General features: G+C 42.4%; 1 protein-coding gene across 1 annotated transcript in view; it reads left to right on the forward strand.

The window, feature by feature from the left end:
* The window catches only part of npr1a (natriuretic peptide receptor 1a), a 235,917-nt gene that overhangs the window by 2,576 nt on the left and 211,730 nt on the right, over window positions 1–21,611 (forward strand). The window contains exon 2 of the mRNA XM_060904626.1: window positions 7,044–7,790. Coding sequence (XP_060760609.1) covers window positions 7,061–7,790 — 730 coding nt within the window. The 5' untranslated portion in view covers window positions 7,044–7,060. The remainder of the gene's footprint in view (window positions 1–7,043; window positions 7,791–21,611) is intronic.

The following is a 21,611-nucleotide window of genomic DNA, read 5'->3' on the forward strand; positions in this document are numbered from 1 at the left end:
CATATTGGAAGACCAAGTACACATCTATGCAAGTATATACATACATAAAACAAACTACACCTGAAATGTAGCCAGGGCCGGTTCTGCCCTAATCTGGACCCAGGTGCAACATCCCCCCCCCCCCCCCCCCCCCCCCAAAAAAAAAAAACACCAGTCTAAATCAGGACAACCATCACATAACTATAACTATAAACATTTTATATCAACTATTTTAAATAAATGGGCTATAATAAATGAGCCTGCAGGCAGCCACAGCGGGCTGCCTCAGAAAAGTAACCATTCAATGACAACTGAAAGCCTGCAGCCACGGCGGGCTGCCTTAAAAAGTTAGTAACCATTTGTCCTACCTTAAAACTCGTTTTGCATTTTCTCCCTCCTTTTTTGTATTTTCAACCCTCCGTTTATTTTCTTTCCTTTTCTGAAAACCCGACTTGTGTCCAGACATTTTGTTCTGCTACCAACGAACTAACTCGTCAGGTCTCGTCTCTCGAGCCCGCGATGATTCCCGTGGAAAGGGCAACAATTGAAACATTTTTACAAACAGCCAATAGGGAGGTTGCAACGTTCAGGCTCTTCTTTGCTCAGACACTCAGTAATGGAGAAGTGATAGCAGTCCACCTTCCCGCTCTCTCCATTCAGTCAGCGACCATCACACAGGAAGTGAACCCCAGCGGGTCACAGAAACTTGCGCAGGAGAAGAATGACTTTTATTTGTAGGCTACAGAAACTTTGAGGAACGAAATAAAAACCGGTATTAACCGGTTACCATTATTTTTAATAAGCGTTTCTGTTCCGGAACATAAAAAATAATAAAGTTTCTGGTTTCGTTTCTGTTCCATGTGAAATAGAAAAAGTTCCCGGTTTTTGTTTTCGTTCCTTGAACCGGTTCAAAGCCCTGGTCAAGACGACATGATGTCACACATTGGCGACGTAAAACTTCCGTGCTAGCGAGCGACTGTGACAATTTGTAAACAAACATGGCCGCCAGGTTTGCTTCATTAAATACGGAAGATTCTGAGAGAGTTTTGAAAGAGAAAGATGCGTTGAACACCTGAAAGGAATGTGTATATAATAATAATAATAACATTGGCTGACTTTTTTTCATGGTCTATCAGATATATTCCATTCAGCTACTGGTCTTCGACTTGTTCAGTATCGTGCTAGATGAATGGAATATATCTGATATACCACTCAACACCAGCCAATATTATTTAATTATGTCACTCAGATCCGCGATGCATTTCATATGAAAAAGGCGACTTTTTCAATACGAAAAGATAAACTTCATATCTTGAAGCCAACGTGTGATTTTCTTTTTATTATATTGGTACATTCACAAGCAAAAAAGTACCCAAATTTATCAAAAACAATTCATCGATTTCCTCACGAGTGGCATTTAGAGATTTATGGCACGGTTTTGGTTCTCTGTGTCCCAGATAAAGCTCGTATGAAAAATACGAGTGGCGTATTTCCCAGTAAAACTCTCATGTCCGTATAATATAATGTCATATATCATTGTAGTTATGATGTTGATTAGTTTATGATACTGAATGATTTATGTTATACAATGAAAATACGCTCCATGTTAGATACCTGGCTGACTGCCTTCAATCTAAACAACTGCTGATATGAACTTGCGCCATTCTTACACTGTGTTAGTTGTGCTCACATTCTTCTGAAAGAAATTAATTAGCCATTGTTTTCCCTCAGTTTGCTTTCTTTCTCTTTCCTTTCTATTTTGGTACACCTGTTTCCGGTACTTGTGGAAAGGCATGACGCGATTACCATGAATATTCATGGTCCGGCATCAGCAGTCACTCAACTCGATTAACTGCATTTCGAGACAAATCCTAGTGCACAGGCGGACTAAACCATTTTGCACCTTTTCTAAGGGCTGAGAGGGGCCTCAGAGAGCCTCCACTGTTTCTTTGGATACAAAGTTCAACCTCTCAACTGATTTATTCAGCTCGTTTTAATTTAGTTATGACACTAATTACTTAGAAATAAAAAAAAAATTACAAACGAAAACCATTCCAGGCTTTTCCAGACCCCATTACCCTGGTGAAAATCTTTCAAGGCTCTTCAAGGATCCGTAAAGTTTTTTGTGAGGGTCTTTGAGGATTCTGTTGAGGATCTCAACAAGGATCCTCAAAAGATCTTCAAGGATCTTTCAACTTCTTGCCAAGATCTTCAAGGATCTTTAGAATTATTGTCAAGATCTTTAAAGTTCTTGTCATGATCTTCAAGGATCTTCAATTTCCTTGCCAAGATCATCAAGGATCTACAAATATATTTTAACTTCTTGCCAAGCTCTTCAGGGAGCTTCAGTTTTCTTGACAAGATCTTCAAGGATCTTCAAAGTTCTTTTCAAGATCATCAAGGATCTTTGGAATTCTTGTCAAGACCTTCAAAGTTCTTGCCAAGCTCTTCAAGGATATTTGAAATTCTCTATTAGATCCTGAAAAAGATTCTTTCAAGATCTTTGAAGGATCCTTGTTAAATCTTTGAGTATCTTGGAGGAATTTTGCAAAAATCTTGTGAAGATTTCGACAGAGATCCTGTAAGGATCCGATAAAAATCCTTGTCTTTAAGGATCTTTGGCAGGTCTTTGACAATCCTCATGGATCCTTAAAGAGCCTGTGAGGTTTTTCACCAGGGTGGGGCCCTGGGGAGTTGAGTCGGCCCACTCCCCCACTATGTCCCCCAAAGGTGCTATAGTTTGTGTGCTTTATAAAAAATGAGATTGAGATTTTGTGCCTTTCAATATGAAATCCCTTTTAAATGTCACATTTATTCTTCAATGTCTCTGTTGATGTGGTCAGTGTTTTGTGGAGCTCAGACTATTTATGAAAGAAAATATCAGTCGATCAGACCGATATTTGATACTGTCCAATATATCAGGTCTTTTTTTTTTTTTAATGTCTCTGTCAAACAGTTCAACTACATTGGCCAGAATTTTGGATGTGGATTACATAGAAATCATGTCCGATTTTTTTTTTTTGAAAGATCCCTCTAAAAGTCTTAAATGTGTCTGCTGATGTGGTCAGGACCTTGGTTTCTCAGTTGTCTTAATGAGATGTAGATCACGCTCAGGTTTGGTAAGCTCTTGATGTGGTCAGGATGATATTTCCTCAGGTTATTCAAGAATAAATCCTACAACCCCAAATCAGAAGGTGATATGTATGGAAAATACAACCCCGATTCCAAAAAAGTTGGGACAAAGAACAAATTGTAAATAAAAACGGAATGCAATAATTTACAAATCTCAAAAACTGATATTGTATTCACAATAGAACATAGACAACATATCAAATGTCGAAAGTGAGACATTTTGAAATTTCATGCCAAATATTGGCTCATTTGAAATTTCATGACAGCAACACATCTCAAAAAAGTTGGGACGGGGCAATAAGAGGCTGGAAAAGTTAAAGGTACAAAAAAGGAACAGCTGGAGGACCAAATTGCAACTCATTAGGTCAATTGGCAATAGGTCATTAACATGACTGGGTATAAAAAGAGCATCTTGGAGTGGCAGTGGCTCTCAGAAGTAAAGATGGGAAGAGGATCACCAATCCCCCTAATTCTGCGCCGACAAATAGTGGAGCAATATCAGAAAGGAGTTCGACAGTGCAAAATTACAAAGAGTTTGAACATATCATCATCTACAGTGCATAATATCATCAAAAGATTCAGAGAATCTGGAAGAATCTCTGTGCGTAAGGGTCAAGGCCGGAAAACCATACTGGGTGCCTGTGATCTTCGGGCCCTTAGACGGCACTGCATCACATACAGGCATGCTTCTGTATTGTAAATCATAAAATGGGCTCAGGAATATTTCCAGAGAACATTATCTGTGAACACAATGCACTGTGCCATCCGCCGTTGCCAGCTAAAACTCTATAGTTCAAAAAAGAAGCCGTATCTAAACATGATCCAGAAGCGCAGACGTCTTCTCTGGGCCAAGGCTCATTTAAAATGGACTGTGGCAAAGTGGAAAACTGTTCTGCGGTCAGACAAATCAAAATTTGAAGTTCTTTATGGAAATCAGGGACGCCGTGTCATTCGGACTAAAGAGGAGAAGGACGACCCAAGTTGTTATCAGCGCTCAGTTCAGAAGCCTGCATCTCTGATGGTATGGGGTTGCATTAGTGCATGTGGCATGGGCAGCTTACACATCTGGAAAGACATCATCAATGCTGAAAGGTATATCCAGGTTCTAGAGCAACATATGCTCCCATCCAGACGACGTCTCTTTTAGGGAAGACCTTGCATTTTCCAACATGACAATGCCAAACCACATACTGCATCAATTACAGCATCATGGCTGCGTAGAAGAAGGGTCCGGGTACTGAACTGGCCAGCCTGCAGTCCAGATCTTTCACCCATAGAAAACATTTGGCGCATCATAAAACGGAAGATACGACAAAAAAAGACCTAAGACAGTTGAGCAACTAGAATCCTACATTAGACAAGAATGGGTTAACATTCCTATCCCTAAACTTGAGCAACTTGTCTCCTCAGTCCCCAGACGTTTACAGACTGTTGTAAAGAGAAAAGGGGATGTCTCACAGTGGGAAACATGGCCTTGTCCCAACTTTTTTGAGATGTGTTGTTGTCATGAAATTTAAAGTCACCTAATTTTTCTCTTTAAATGATGCATTTTCTCAGTTTAAACATTTGATACGTCATCTATGTTCTATTCCGAATAAAATATGGAACTTTGAAACTTCCACATCATTGCATTCCGTTTTTATTTACAATTTGTACTTTGTCCCAACTTTTTTGGAATCGGGGTTGTACAAATAAACAAAGAAAGCAGGCATTTCAAAATTGACTTTGACTTGTATTTCATTACATGCAATATGAAACCAAGATATTTCATGTTTTGTCTGGTCAACTTCATTCCATTTGTTAATATACATCCATTCCTGCATTTCAGACCTGCAACACATTCCAAAAAAAGTTGGGACGGAGGCAATTTAGGGCTAGAAATGAGGTAAAATTATTAAATAATGATGTGATTTGAAACAGGTGATGTCAACAGGTGATTGTAATCATGATTTGGTACAAAATCAGTATGCAGGAAAGACCCAGTCTTTGAGGAACAAAAATGGGCCAAGGATCTCCAGTTTGTCTCCAAATGCATGAGAACATTCTTGAAATGTTTGAAAGCAATGTTCCTTAAAGAAAGATATGAATGGATTTAAATATTTCACCCTCTATGGTGCATAATATCATGAACTGATTCAAGGAATCTGGAGGAATTTTGATGCGTGAAGGGCAAAGGGCTCAAGCCTAATCTGAACACCCGTGATCTCTGATCCCTCAGACGGCACTGCATCAAGAACTGTCATTCATCTATAGCTGATATAACCACATGGGCTCAGGATTACTTTGGCAAACCTTTGTCAAGCTCTACAATACAGAGTTACATCTACAAACACCAGTTAAAACTTTACTGTGCAAAAAGGAAGCCTTATGTTAACTGTGTCCAGAAGAGCCATCGATTTCTCTGGGCTCGGTGGCATCTGGGACAGACCATCACACAGTGGAAACGTATATTATGGTCAGATGAATCAGTATTCCAGGTCTTTTTTTGGAAGATATGGACGCCACGTGCTCCAGACCAAAGACAAAAAGGACCATCCACACTGTTATCAGGAACAAATTCAAAAGTCAGGGTCTATCATGGTATGGGGTTGCGTCAGTGCCCTTGACAAAGGCAACATACACTTCTGTGATGGCAGGATTAATGCAGAAAAATACATTGAGATTTTGGAACAACATATGATGCCTTCAAGACGACAGAGATTTCAACAAGACAATGCAAAACCACATTCTGCACACATTACAAAGGCATAGCTGTGGAAGAAGAGCGTGTGTCCCCTCTGTCCCCAGTAAAGAATGTATGGAGAATTTTGGAACAAAAAATATGACAACGACCCCGTACTGTTCCACACCTTAAAGGAACAGTCCACCGTATTTCCGTAATGAAATATGCTCTTACCTGAATTGAGACGAGCTGCTCCGTACCTCTCCGAGCTTTGCGCGACCTCCCAGTTAGTCAGACGCAGTCAGACGCGCTGTCACTCCTGTTAGCAATGTAGCTAGGCTCAGTATGGCCAATGGTATTTTTTGGGGCTGTAGTTAGATGTGACCAAACTCTTCCGCGTTTTTCCTGTTTACATAGGTTTATATGACCAGTGATATGAAACAAGTTCAGTTACACAAATTGAAACGTAGCGATTTTCTATGCTATGGAAAGTCCGCACTATAATGACAGGCGTACTAACACCTTCTGCGCGCTTCGGCAGCGCATTGATACGGAGCTCAGATATCAATGCGCTGTCGAAGCGCGCAGAAGGTGTTAGTACGCCTGTCATTATAGTGCGGACTTTCCATAGCATAGAAAATCGCTACGTTTCAATTTTTTTAACTGAACTTGTTTCATATCACTGGTCATATAAACCTATGTAAACAGGAAAAACGCGGAAGAGTTTGGTCGCATCTAACTACAGCCCCAAAAAATACCATTGGCCATACTGAGCCTAGCTACATTGCTAACAGGAGTGACAGCGCGTCTGACTGCGTCTGACTAACTGGGAGGTCGCGCAAAGCTCGGAGAGGTACGGAGCAGCTCGTCTCAATTCAGGTAAGAGCATATTTCATTATGGAAATACGGTGGACTGTTCCTTTAAGGCCTGTTTACAGGAAAAATGGGACAAAATAACACCTGAAATATTTCATCACTTGGGGTCTTCAGTCCCTAAACATCTTTTAAGTGTTGTAAGAAGGAACGGCAACATTATGAAGTGGTAAATGCTTTAGTGTCACAAGTTTTTTGAAATGTGTTGCAACAATCAAAATTGAAAAAAAAAATCTATGTTTTGAGTGCAATACAGGTCAAAGATTATTTATAAATCATTGTTTTCAGTTTTAATTTCAATATCTAGAAACTGTCCCAACTTTTTCCGATTTGTAGTTTTAGAACACAATGGGATTTTATCTTTTTTATAACATCATGTCCTTCTTGATGTGTTCAGGACCTCAGGTGCTGAAGATGGAACGTGCGTTGGTGGGATCGCTTTGGCTGCCGCTTTTGGTTCTGCTCAGTGAAGTGTCTTTAGGAGTCGTGGAACTGGAGATGGTTCCTCAGCAAGAAGGATCACCAGCTCTTAAGAACATCACCCTGGCTGTTATCTTACCCCACCATAACACAGAATACCCATGGGCATTGCCTCGAGTGGGTCCTGCTCTAAACTGGGCTGTGGAGAAGGTCAACTCGGACCCCACGCTGCTTCCAGGTCACCACATGCGTCTCGTCTTCAGCAACAGCGAGAACAACAAGGGTGTGTGTTCTGACTCGGTGGCACCCCTCGTAGCTGTAGACCTGAAGTTTGCTCATGACCCATGGGCTTTCATTGGGCCTGGCTGTGACTACGCATCGTCACCTGTCGCCCGCTTCACCACACACTGGGAGGTGCCCATGGTGACGGCTGGCGCGCCAGCGTTGGGATTTAACTTGTATTCTTCCATCACAAACACGGGACCAACACATGAGAAATTGGGTGAGTTCATGGTCAAGATGCACAGAGGCTTCGGCTGGCAAAAGTACGCCATGTTCTTGTTCAACGACCAGAAGAATGACGACCGACCGTGCTACTTCGCCTCAGAGGGACCGTATACGGAGATGAGAGACGAGAACATCACAGCTGAGCACATTGTGTTTAACGAGGATGAGTCTGTTTCCTACACTGAGCTCATTAAGGATATTAGCCAGCAAGCACGCGGTGAGTCAGAAAAGTTGAACTCAAACTCTGTTTGTTAATCTAGGTGTCATATTTAGTGGAGGCTGGTGACGTGATGGAACCGAGATACAAGTCAGAAATCATCAACTCGTAGAAATTTACAAATATAATTGAGCAACACTGCAGAAAGTGACATCTCAATGAGTATAAATATCTTGAATATCGTCAAATTTCCTTAGTATTTCCTGTTATAGTTTATATTCATTTACATGGTCGAGATATCATCCTAGTCTGGTTATAGATCCTTCAAACATTCTGCTGCTAAATTATTCAACAGTCTGGATACTGTGGGCTAAATCATTTTGCTCAAACTATTGGTTATGTATATAACTAAAAATGTTCCATATTAACTCTCATTCTCATTATCTGTAGCCGCTTTATCCTGTTCTACAGGGTCGCAGGCAAGCTGGAGCCTATCCCAGCTGACTACGGGCGAAAGGCGGGGTACACACTGGACAAGTCGCCAGGTCATCACAGGGCTGACACATAGACACAGACAACCATTCACACTCACATTCACACCTACGGTCAATTTAGAGTCACCAGTTAACCTAACCTGCATGTCTTTGGACTGTGGGGGAAACCGGAGCACCCGGAGGAAACCCACGCGGACACGGGGAGAACATGCAAACTCCGCACAGAAAGGCCCTCGCCGGCCACGGGGCTCGAACCCGGACCTTCTTGCTGTGAGGCGACAGCGCTAACCACTACACCACCGTGCCGCCCCCATGTTAACTCTAAATTGTCCAATGCACATAAACGTCTAAGTTATTATAATTTTCACACTATTTCATAAAGTTTCCATTGTCAATACAAATTGCTATAAGTTTTAAGTTTATTTTTATCCATATTATTATATTTTATTTATTCTATTCATTATTATATATTTAAATAATATTGTCTGGCATTGAGTGGTATATCAGATATATTCCATTCAGCTAGCATGATATTGAACAAGTCGAAGACGAGTAGCTGAATGGAATATATCTGATCAACCATGTAAAAAAAACAACCAATATTAATGTTATTATACATACACACTCTCTCTTCATATCAGCATTCTCAGAGGCCAATACTAGCTTATCCGCGACTCGGTGCTGTTAGCGCGGCATTCCAGTTACAGTACCTTCCAGCCGGTATAGTGTTGGCGAAGGCCAACGCTAGCGCAGGCCAATGCTAGTGCAGTCAAGCCAAATATCTCATCTCATCTCATTATCTCTAGCCGCTTTATCCTGTTCTACAGGGTCGCAGGCAAGCTGGAGCCTATCCCAGCTGACTATGGGCGAAAGGCGGGGTACACCCTGGACAAGTCGCCAGGTCATCACAGGGCCGACACATAGACACAGACAACCATTCACACTCACATTCACACCTACGGTCAATTTAGAGTCACCAGTTAACCTAACCTGCATGTCTTTGGACTGTGGGGGAAACCGGAGCACCCGGAGGAAACCCACGCGGACACGGGGAGAACATGCAAACTCCGCACAGAAAGGCCCTCGCCGGCCACAGGGCTCGAACCCGGACCTTCTTGCTGTGAGGCGACAGCGCTAACCACTACACCACCGTGCCGCCCGCCAAATATTATTATTATTATTATTATTATTATTATTATTATCCCTGTTTAATTTACTTAGTTACTTTTAAAATCACCATTGACAGCTACACACAATGGAGCAACCTGGCAGCCAAAGTTCTCTCAAAATCTTCCGCTTTTAATGAAGCAAACCTGGCAGCCATGTTTGTTTACAAACTGTCACAGTCACTCGCTAGCATGGAAGTTTTACACCTCCGATGTGTCTCTTTTCCAGTTTTTTGATGTCTATTGGTATGTTTTTCTCTTGTAAATATGCGTGAAGAATATATAATGAAGTTTTGGTAGCCTTTTGGGTGTTCAGCGTGTCTTCTGTTTCAGTTTTCAGTTTATTTATTTAGTACTTAAACCTAGCACTGGATTAGCCTCGTCTTTTCTCTTTTCCGGATGACAAAGAAATGATTGTGCACATGCGCAGCAGAAAAGTTTTGTCAGTGGATCTTGGCATGAGCTCCAAAGTGTGACGTTGTGTTGTCTTGACAACGTGCAATATTATAACAATATTGCACGCTCATTCTCCATTGGGGAGAGTGGCGTAATACACATAGGATAAGCAGTATGTTAACAATATTGCATGCCATCAATAAACCCGCTAGAAGGGAATAGAATAAGTGTTTTTATTCCATGGAAAAAGTGTCCTGTATGTATAATAATTGCCATTAATTTATATTTATGTCATGCACAGCTTTCATGTAAATAAGTGTCAGCTCTTGAAACTCTGTGCCGGATAAAGTTCATCTCGTCTCGTCTCGTCTTCTTCTGGTTTATCCGGGGCCGGGTCGCGGAGGCAGCAGTCTAAGCATGGAAGCCCAAACTTCCCTTTCCCCAGACACCTCCTTGGGAAGAACACCGAGGCGTTCCCAGGCCAGCCGAGAGACATAGTCCCTCCAGTGTGTCCTGGGTCTTCCCCGGGGTCTCCTCCCGGGGGGACATGCCTGGAACACCTCCCCAGGGAGGCGTCCAGGAGGCATCCGAAAAAGATGCCCGAGCCACCTCAGCTGATTCCTCTCGATGTGGAGGAGCAGCGGCTCTACTCCGAGCTCCTCCCGAGTGACTGTGCTTCTCACCCTATCTCTAAGGGAGCGCCCAGCCACCCTGTGAAGGAAACTCATTTCGGCCGTTTGTATCCGCGATCTTGTTTTTTCGGTCATTACCCAAAGCTCATGACGAATAAAGTTTATTATTATTATCTCATCTCATCTCATCTCATTATCTCTAGCCGCTTTATCCTGTTCTACAGGGTCGCAGGCAAGCTGGAGCCTATCCCAGCTGACTACGGGCGAAAGGCGGGGTACACCCTGGACAAGTCGCCAGGTCATCACAGGGCTGACACATAGACACAGACAACCATTCACACTCACATTCACACCTACGCTCAATTTAGAGTCACCAGTTAACCTAACCTGCATGTCTTTGGACTGTGGGGGAAACCGGAGCACCCGGAGGAAACCCACGCGGACACGGGGAGAACATGCAAACTCCACACAGAAAGGCTCTCGCCGGCCCCGGGGCTCGAACCCAGGACCTTCTTGCTGTGAGGCGACAGCGCTAACCACTACACCACCGTGCCGCCCCAAATATAAGATTATTAAATGTATTCCTGGGCATTTGTAATAATTTCAAGGACAATTTGTAAATCATTTTAACTATTTATTTCTCCAAAGCAGCAATATTATATCTGCTAATAGAATAAGAAAACTTATAGCTTGAAATGAATTTTAAAATATGTCAAGAAGCAAGTTTAATAATCTTCTATTTGGTCGAGTGTAATCTTATCAGAGAAAATTCTTGGTCAATCAGACAATGCTGAAGATATTTTTACTTGCTGAAAAGTCATTTTCTGCAGTGGGTTGTTGATCAGGATTTCCTGTTTATTGAACATGGCGACAATTTATGCCAGTTTCTTCAGAGGAGACAGAAGTGTCGACACAATATTAGTCTAATACTGATTATTCTGTCCACATTAACTGGATATGAGCAATCGCGCGCTCTGTTTGGCTACTCTACTACTAGGATATCAGCTCATTTACTGTGAGTAGAGAAAAACAAAATGGCGCCGCGTATTCCTGAACCAACCGAGGACTAAATAAAAACTCTACTCGAAAACAAAACCTCAGAAATACAAAAAAAAAAAAGGCAACAGAATATGGAATGAAAGTATTTGATGGTAAGAATGTATCTTTTTTAAATTTTTTGAAGAATTATTATTATTATAACATTTTTCACAAATTGCTCCTGTCATTTCTCCGGTTTGTTTACATTCTAAGCGGAAATTATTTTGTCGGACGTTTTGTGTAAAGTTTTTATTTATCAAATTTGTAAAAAATAAAAATGCTCCGTTTCTCAAAATCCAGTGAATGTGGATAGAATAAAAGAGTTATGGCGCGTTCATGTGCTATGGGAATTATGGTAAATACCAAACGCCGACATGGAAAGCACACATGAACGCCCCCTCTTGTGGTATTTTCCACTGGGCAACTCGTAGAAAATTTTGATACACGAGTTGCCGAGATGAGATGAACTTTAACCTTCCAACATGGCGGCGAGCGTGGCATTCAATGTGTTAAGAAAATCTCTACTTGTCATGATCAGGAAATATTCAGCATTATTTACCTTTTGATAACTCATATTCCTGCTGCAGCTGATGAACAAGGCAATCTATAATTGTTTTAGCCAAATAACAGGCCTGATTCTGAATCTGGTCCACCATCTTTAATTTGTCAACAACAACAAAAGCATGTGAACACAACACGCTGGTAAATACCACTTCCCAACTGGAAAATATCATCTTCCCATAGCACATGAACGCAGCATTATTCCAGTCAATCTCGTCGTACACGGATTATACTCAACTCGGTGCTACGCGCCTCATCAGCGATCGGCTCATGTATGATTCGATTTCGTGGAATAATTGTTAATTGTAGCTAACATCTTGTGTTAACTAGCTGTTCATACTGAATGTTAGTGTAAGCGTTAAAGTGCTCCTAAAATCAAAAAATCGTTTATTTTTCCTTTAGACGTGTCTCATGGACAAAACAAAAGCCAACACACTGACAAAACCATGTGTTGTACATTTTCTTATTTTAATTTTATAGTTTATCATTTTTTGGCAAAACTATCAAAAAAATTGATGAATCATCCTGTACTTATCCAACTTCCGTCCAATCAAATGCTTTCTAAATTGAGTATGTCCCGCCCCTGTAAACAAACTGTGGGTATAAATCTAGGTTTATGAATTTTCTTATTGTCTTTTGGTACAAACATTGAAGTGGTGAAGAACAGAGCTCTCTGATGCACAGTGTGCTGAGTGTCAGTGTCGTAACTTCCCATGAAGCTGACACGCTGCCAGATGCTCGGCTTTAAATATTTGGTTGAATGTTCCAGGTCCTGCTGTTTTTCTCATGCTAATATGATTTTACACTCGTATGCTTAGGAAAGGCATAAATAAAACACGTAGCCTGTAAATCAATGAAACGAGACAATACGTGCCGACATAGCGCCTGGATGGTGAGACTTTACTGATGATACATTTTTTCCAAGTGGGGTTTGGAGAATTCGGATACTGCTGAGATTGTTAAATGCAGAGAGAGAGAGAGAGAGAGAGACGAGGGAGGATGAGAGAAACAGAGAAGAAGAAACCTGAATGACAGGATCACATCTGCTACTCGTCTTTCAGTCATTTCATAGCTTTTAGAAGTACAGATTGTTCTCGTCGCTGGTCCTCATTATAGCTCTTGTCAGAAGTGAAGTCTGTGTATAATTACAGAGATAATCTGACCCTCTTGATTAAATTAAGACCAAACAGTACTTCAAGCCTCATTAAGAATATCATTTTGTCTCTTTTCCCATGACATAATGGTGCAATTGGGCCTTTCACAAAGTGTCTGCTTAATAACACACACCCTTCCTTCTTTCTCACGTCTCTTCTGTGACTTTACTTTCTCTCGGTATGTGTAGTGTCTTTGATCTGATCAACTGGTAATGAGACATTTTCTCTCTTTCTCTGTGTCAATTCTGTGTAATTGCTTGCTCTATCATCTGATCTCTGGAGCAGGGTGTGAGGGTGTGTGGGTGTACTTACTACTACAACCCCGATTCCAAAAAAGTTGGGACAAAGTACAAATTGTAAATAAAAACAGAATGCAATCATTTACAAATCTCAAAAACTGATATTGTATTCACAATAGAACATAGACAACATATCAAATGTCGAAAGTGAGACATTTTGAAATTTCATGCCAAATATTGGCTCATTTGAAATTTCATGACAGCAACACATCTCAAAAAAGTTGGGACAGGGGCAATAAGAGGCTGGAAAAGTTAAAGGTACAAAAAAGGAACAGCTGGAGGACCAAATTGCAACTCATTAGGTCAATTGTGTAGGTATCATGCCGCCATCTTGTGTCAGAACTACAATTCCCAGTCCACTTCCGTGTGACCTACGTCACGCGTGGGCGGGATCATCTACGTCATCATACAAGGAAACATAAAACAATGGGACAACGCTTCCATCTTTGCTCTCTCACGTCTGGCTTCCGATGGATCTGGATGTATAAAGAGGCGCGCTCTCCACCCCAAAAAGACGTCTTCTTTCTTGCAAGATCCATCACTCAGCGCGATTTTCCTTCTTACCCTTGGCAAAGGTAAACTCTAGAGTCGCGCGATCTTTAAACTCAACCTGAGTTACAACCGGTTTACTTGCATTAGAAGTGACGTCACGACTGCAGCCCAGGCAGTTAAAAGTTAAGAAGCGATTGAATCCTTTTTAACTCCAAGCGCTGTGCATCTTATTCTGATCAGAGACTTTTCCTCACGAACGCTGAGGTTCGGACCAAGAACCCTCTGCTTTTCACGGGAACCACCCAAGTGCTCCGTTCGACCCGAAAGTTTCTCCGCCTCCATCACGAGCGGCTCACGTGCTCCCACGGCGAGGCCCGAGACTACACCGGCGAATAGTTCTTCATATCTTGCTAAAGGCAGGATTAAGTAAGATTTTGGCATTTGGGCATAATTAGGATAGTCTTAGGAATTTGCTTTTATTTGAAATAGTGTGAATTTAAACCCAGGTTTATTGTTACACTGTTGAACACGCAGCGTGTTGATTTATTTTGGTTCTATGTTCTCTCAATTGTTTAATAGATAGGCTGCGCATGCTTCTCTCTTTTATTCTTTACTACTAACATAGTTCTCATTATTATACATCTTGATGTCATTAAGATTTCAGTGGATTCAGTATGGTTATGAGCTAGTGGGTTAGCTACAGCTTCGCTTTTGTCTGCTTAGCAACACAAAGCTAATCAAGGCCTACCATGTGCTCAGCAAGCCATCAGGCCTAACAAACACACTTTAGCTAGGCTATAGGGCCTTTCACAAACACATACTAGCAACACAAGGCTAATCTAGGCCTCCACCACGTGTAGTTAGCTACACGAGGCTAAACACAGAGCTAATCCCTTGTTCTGTTTAGATAACATTCTTTTGTTTAGCTACCAACAAGCTAGGCCTCCACCACGTGTAGTTAGCTACACGAGGCTAAACACATGGTCAAGTCCTTCACACTCCCCCTCTCTCTCTCTCACACACACACACACACACACACACACACACTTCACTGCTTGTATATATTGATTTATCTTTTTATCTTTGTATAATAAATTCATTTATTAAACAAACTGTGTTTGTGTGAACAACATCTGAAGTCCCCAATTTTCTCGAATTCAAAAAGGGTGCAAATGTTATATAATATGGTAAGTGATCTTAATAATTTGGAAATGTACCATAATTTAGCTGTTTGGTAATTTATTATTAAGCACCAGGATTAATGGTATGATTCACTAAATGATTCCCTAAATGATTCATTGAACAATTCCCTAAATGATTCACTAAATGATTCATTGAACGATTCACTGAACGATTCACTTCAAATGAGAGTGATTCTATGGTATGATTCAATTCAAACGAGTCAAATTAAATGATTCAATGGGATTGATTCATTTTAATTATTGACCTTCAAAATTTAATGAGACTGATTTAACGAGATTGATCACTTAATATCAATAATTAACTGATTGCACCCACAGTTAAAATGGTGCCCCGTGTGAGGAGATTGGTTTGTTGACTTCTGGATTATTGTTCAACAACAAATAAACTATCAGTTTAATTCAGCAACTGCTAAGGTATATCCCCAGGTGTGTTAAAACGGATAACAGTAGTGTGATAACCATATCACCAATACTCATAACCTATTCAACTTAGGATAAGAGAGCATTTCCAAATAAACCTTCATAATTAATTACATAGTTAATTAATAATGATTAAATTAATAATTAACTTGATTAATTATCTAACATCCAGCCTAAGTAAAGTGGCATCCCCTCATGTCTCAAAAATGGAAGACAACGCTCAAGACGTGTCTCTCCTTGAGGTCATCGCAGACCTCATTCACTGCTCTGCCTCCGAAAAGGCAAACATTAAGTACACAGGTGAGAGTGAATGCCAAAACAACTTAGACAATTCAAACAAACATATGAGAGATCCAAAAAGAACAACTATTAGTGTCCAAGCGGCACTAGGTAAGCTATTCCTATCATACTTCCAAGATGCTGATTCAGAAATCAGATGCCTTCGCGGAGAGGTTGAAAGGCTGACCACCAGCAACGCCAAGCTGACAGCCGATAATAATGATTTACATAGGGAGTTTGAGCTCTTGAAGACCTCCCTTGATAATTGCACCAAACGGCTAGAGAAAGCCGAAATGGTTGCTAAGAGGGCTGCCCAGGAGCAGACCCCCCAAGAGCAGCGCGAGGGGCGTGAAAGACCCCCAACAATGCGCCAAAGCTCAGAGCGGGAAGAGGCGTCCGAACCGGACACCGTAAATGATCTGGTCGAGAACCAGACATCCCGCCAAACTCCATCAACTCGCTACACGACTCCGTCGTCGTCTAGCCAGGATGGAGCTGCCCTGCGCTCATCCCGAGCCCAGGCCCGTAGCACACCTAGGTCAGTGCGCTTCAGTCTCCCTGATCCATCTCCAGACGAATCAGACCACGCATCTCGTGCGAAGCGGGAGCGATTCCAGAGTAGCTCAGACAGTGAGTACTCAGAAGAGCCAAGAAGGTCGCACAAGGACGTGCACCAAACCCTTCGTTTACGGCAAATTGACCTACTTGCCAAAGATGTCGAACAATTCGATCCCGACAATCAAAGAACAAATGTAAATAACTATTTACGAGAAATTGATCGATGCCTGATGGACCTGCCGAACGCCACAACACGTGAAAAACTTAAACTAATCTGGAAGACCTCCAGTAGTAGCGTTCGTGCCTTTTTAGAGACACTACCCCCAAACATTCGCGATAGTTATTCGAAACTTCGCAATTACATGAGGGAAGAATATGCGCCATACACGGACGAAACCTCCGCGATATTGTGTGCATTACAAGTCAAACAAAAACGGTCTGAGGCGCCTCGTGAATATTACAGACGGCTACGTACTGCCTATTTCCAAGGTAGTAGTGCACCAGGGTTGGAAGAAGATAGAGGTTTCATATCTCTCTTCTTGCATAACCTCCACCCAAGCGTGCGGACCCATGTCACACTGACGTGTCGACAAGGTCGCTATTCGATGAGGGAAATTAGGCGACTAGCCCAAATGACCTGGGAGACCATCGTCAAAACCGCAAATGGAAACGATGATGAACCCAGGGTCCTTAGCCTCCAGGGTGAGGACAAGCCCCCGCTAACCTTAGAAGGAGGTGAAGCTCCAAAAGGGGGACCCACCTGGAAGAATTCCGGTCCAGCCCGATCCTTGCCGAACCATCACAATGGTGAGTGGAAAAATCGACAAGGTAAGGCCAGGAGGGACCAAGGGCGAGTCCACAGTGACGATGGCAATCGCCCATCACATGAAAAGGGTCATAGGGAACAAAACGGTTGGCAGCAAAACCGTCATCCCCGCTCTGACCAGAAACGGCAGAAGCGTTCCGACCGTAGCTCTAAACGCAAGGGTAGAGACGACCAACACAGTGACTCAGACCAACCTGGTGAGTTCCACTCAGAGCTGGACTCTTTAAAAGCCCAGTTGGCTGAGATTAAAGAACTGTTACAGGAGACGTCAGACCCCTCAACAGATAAAACAAAAGAGCCCAAGAAAAATGGCAAAAGGCCATTCACTGGCATGACTAGGCCAGGAACCACGGGTATATCTCGTGAAAGGGGGAGGAGATCCCTCTGAAACAGCAGGCGAGGGTCAGGATGTAGGGCCCCCCCTGGTGGCGAAGGCAAACACACAAAACGCACTTCATGTGCGCTAAAGTCTTCACCATCATCTCTCAGACACACGGCTCTCACAAGGCGACCCAATCCCAACCAAGCCCTGCGACATAAACTTAGTCAACTTCACACAAAACAAAACCCCACAGTCGTTGAATCCCACAAAATATGCACAAACCCGTTGCAACGAGATCAGTGCGAACACCGATCAACCGAGCGCCACGCGAGATCAAATTTCTGAAGAACTTCAGTTCATGTCTTTGCACACCGAGTCCGGTGTCGAAACACCCGACATCGCGATTCCCCCTAGTGGCAAAAATCTCCCTCTGTCCATCGACTCAGACACCCATTTCACCGCTGGTGTAATGGCTGCGCTGTGGAACATGTTAGGCGTCGAGGTGAAATTCCATATCGCGTACCACCCTCAATTCTCTGGTCAGGCTGAACGAGCCATTCAAACCATTGTGAGCATGCTGCAAAAGTACATCACAAACCATGGTAAAATTTGTGATGTGAAACTTCCCTTGGTGCTAAGGGCCATTCGGTCCACCCCTCATTGCGCCACTGAAGTCACACCCTATGGGATGATGACTGGGCGAGAGTCGGTTCTTCCCCCGCATCTCCTATACAAACCAGAGGCCATGAGCATCGCGATTGCATACACCGCACATCAATATGTCGCCGACCTACAACGCCACCTACAGTCAACCTTTACAGGTGCCCAAAAGAATCTCGATTCGAGAGTAGAAGGACACAAAGCCTACTACGCTCGAATCTCAGAGAAGTTCCTACCACCCTGGTCGAGACCTTTCGATCGTGGGAAAACCGTTCCCCGTCGCGTATCACATTAGGACATCTAGGCCTAATTAAACGCTTTCATATCGATTTCCACGATAATCGAATCAAACCTTTTGAACAGTCCTCACTCCAAAAGGGGGTGGACGACAGCTAGGCCCATCCTGTCCACCTAGTTTGTACGCATCGCTCAACCATAAGCGTACACTAACATTCCCGGTCAGACTTCACCAACCCAATGAAGTAATAACCCGTCAGTATAACATGGTAGATAAAATACTAAAATCCGCTATTACTAGTGTGTATTCATCGCAAATACACCTGGCATATAGTCTTGGCAGTGCTATCCTCACTTTTGTGAATCCACAAAACTTAGAGATGTGCACCTTCACTAAAGACATCCACTGGGTCTGCCCAGGCAACCCATACATAACACTACACACCTAGCTAGATAAGATGGTCTGTGTCCCCGACAGCTAGCCGCAGTAGCGCACGCTTTCTAGCCAGACCCCCCACTGCTATCACCTTCCCAGAAGATTAGGTTTGCCACCCCAAACACTAATACTTCTTTCCTTCCTTCATTTCTTCTCTTTTCTTGTTTTTTTTATGCATAGGAAATTGAATACTACATGTTCAGTGTTTAATGTTTTTTGATGTGGTTTTGATTTAGTTAGATAATGATTATATGCCCAAAATGCCCATAGTGATTATATGCCCAAAATGCCTCTGTCTCCAACTGTCTTACTGGAACTCACAAGTTTACACAGTCTTCACAGGACACCATGGACTGTGCAGAGCAACTCTACCTCAAGGACTATGGACACGGCGATGATACGATACGGTGCTCTCAGTGCTACGACTCCGTCATACCCCTGAGACCAAAAGGGGGACTGTAGGTATCATGCCGCCATCTTGTGTCAGAACTACAATTCCCAGTCCACTTCCGTGTGACCTACGTCACGCGTGGGCGGGATCATCTACGTCATCATACAAGGAAACATAAAACAATGGGACAACGCTTCCATCTTTGCTCTCTCACGTCTGGCTTCCGATGGATCTGGATGTATAAAGAGGCGCGCTCTCCACCCCAAAAAGACGTCTTCTTTCTTGCAAGATCCATCACTCAGCGCGATTTTCCTTCTTACCCTTGGCAAAGGTAAACTCTAGAGTCGCGCGATCTTTAAACTCAACCTGAGTTACAACCGGTTTACTTGCATTAGAAGTGACGTCACGACTGCAGCCCAGGCAGTTAAAAGTTAAGAAGCGATTGAATCCTTTTTAACTCCAAGCGCTGTGCATCTTATTCTGATCAGAGACTTTTCCTCACGAACGCTGAGGTTCGGACCAAGAACCCTCTGCTTTTCACGGGAACCACCCAAGTGCTCCGTTCGACCCGAAAGTTTCTCCGCCTCCATCACGAGCGGCTCACGTGCTCCCACGGCGAGGCCCGAGACTACACCGGCGAATAGTTCTTCATATCTTGCTAAAGGCAGGATTAAGTAAGATTTTGGCATTTGGGCATAATTAGGATAGTCTTAGGAATTTGCTTTTATTTGAAATAGTGTGAATTTAAACCCAGGTTTATTGTTACACTGTTGAACACGCAGCGTGTTGATTTATTTTGGTTCTATGTTCTCTCAATTGTTTAATAGATAGGCTGCGCATGCTTCTCTCTTTTATTCTTTACTACTAACATAGTTCTCATTATTATACATCTTGATGTCATTAAGATTTCAGTGGATTCAGTATGGTTATGAGCTAGTGGGTTAGCTACAGCTTCGCTTTTGTCTGCTTAGCAACACAAAGCTAATCAAGGCCTACCATGTGCTCAGCAAGCCATCAGGCCTAACAAACACACTTTAGCTAGGCTATAGGGCCTTTCACAAACACATACTAGCAACACAAGGCTAATCTAGGCCTCCACCACGTGTAGTTAGCTACACGAGGCTAAACACAGAGCTAATCCCTTGTTCTGTTTAGATAACATTCTTTTGTTTAGCTACCAACAAGCTAGGCCTCCACCACGTGTAGTTAGCTACACGAGGCTAAACACATGGTCAAGTCCTTCACACTCCCCCTCTCTCTCTCTCACACACACACACACACACACACACACTTCACTGCTTGTATATATTGATTTATCTTTTTATCTTTGTATAATAAATTCATTTATTAAACAAACTGTGTTTGTGTGAACAACATCTGAAGTCCCCAATTTTCTCGAATTCAAAAAGGGTGCAAATGTTATATAATATGGTAAGTGATCTTAATAATTTGGAAATGTACCATAATTTAGCTGTTTGGTAATTTATTATTAAGCACCAGGATTAATGGTATGATTCACTAAATGATTCCCTAAATGATTCATTGAACAATTCCCTAAATGATTCACTAAATGATTCATTGAACGATTCACTGAACGATTCACTTCAAATGAGAGTGATTCTATGGTATGATTCAATTCAAACGAGTCAAATTAAATGATTCAATGGGATTGATTCATTTTAATTATTGACCTTCAAAATTTAATGAGACTGATTTAACGAGATTGATCACTTAATATCAATAATTAACTGATTGCACCCACAATTGGCAATAGGTCATTAACATGACTGGGTATAAAAAGAGCATCTTGGAGTGGCAGCGGCTCTCAGAAGTAAAGATGGGAAGAGGATCACCAATCCCCCTAATTCTGCGCCGACAAATAGTGGAGCAATATCAGAAAGGAGTTCAACAGAGTAAAATTGCAAAGAGTTTGAACATATCATCATCTACAGTGCATAATATCATCAAAAGATTCAGAGAATCTGGAAGAATCTCTGTGCGTAAGGGTCAAGGCCGGAAAACCATACTGGGTGCCCGTGATCTTCGGGCCCTTAGACGGCACTGCATCACATACAGGCATGCTTCTGAATTGGAAATCACAAAATGGGCTCAGGAATATTTCCAGAGAACATTATCTGTGAACACAATTCACCGTGCCATCCGCCGTTGCCAGCTAAAACTCTATAGTTCAAAGAAGAATCCGTATCTAAACATGATCCAGAAGCGCAGACGTCTTCTCTGGGCCAAGGCTCATTTAAAATGGACTGTGGCAAAGTGGAAAACTGTTCTGTGGTCAGACGAATCAAAATTTGAAATTC

Source organism: Neoarius graeffei, chromosome 22, assembly GCF_027579695.1.
Source record: "Neoarius graeffei isolate fNeoGra1 chromosome 22, fNeoGra1.pri, whole genome shotgun sequence".
Lineage (NCBI taxonomy): Eukaryota > Metazoa > Chordata > Actinopteri > Siluriformes > Ariidae > Neoarius > Neoarius graeffei.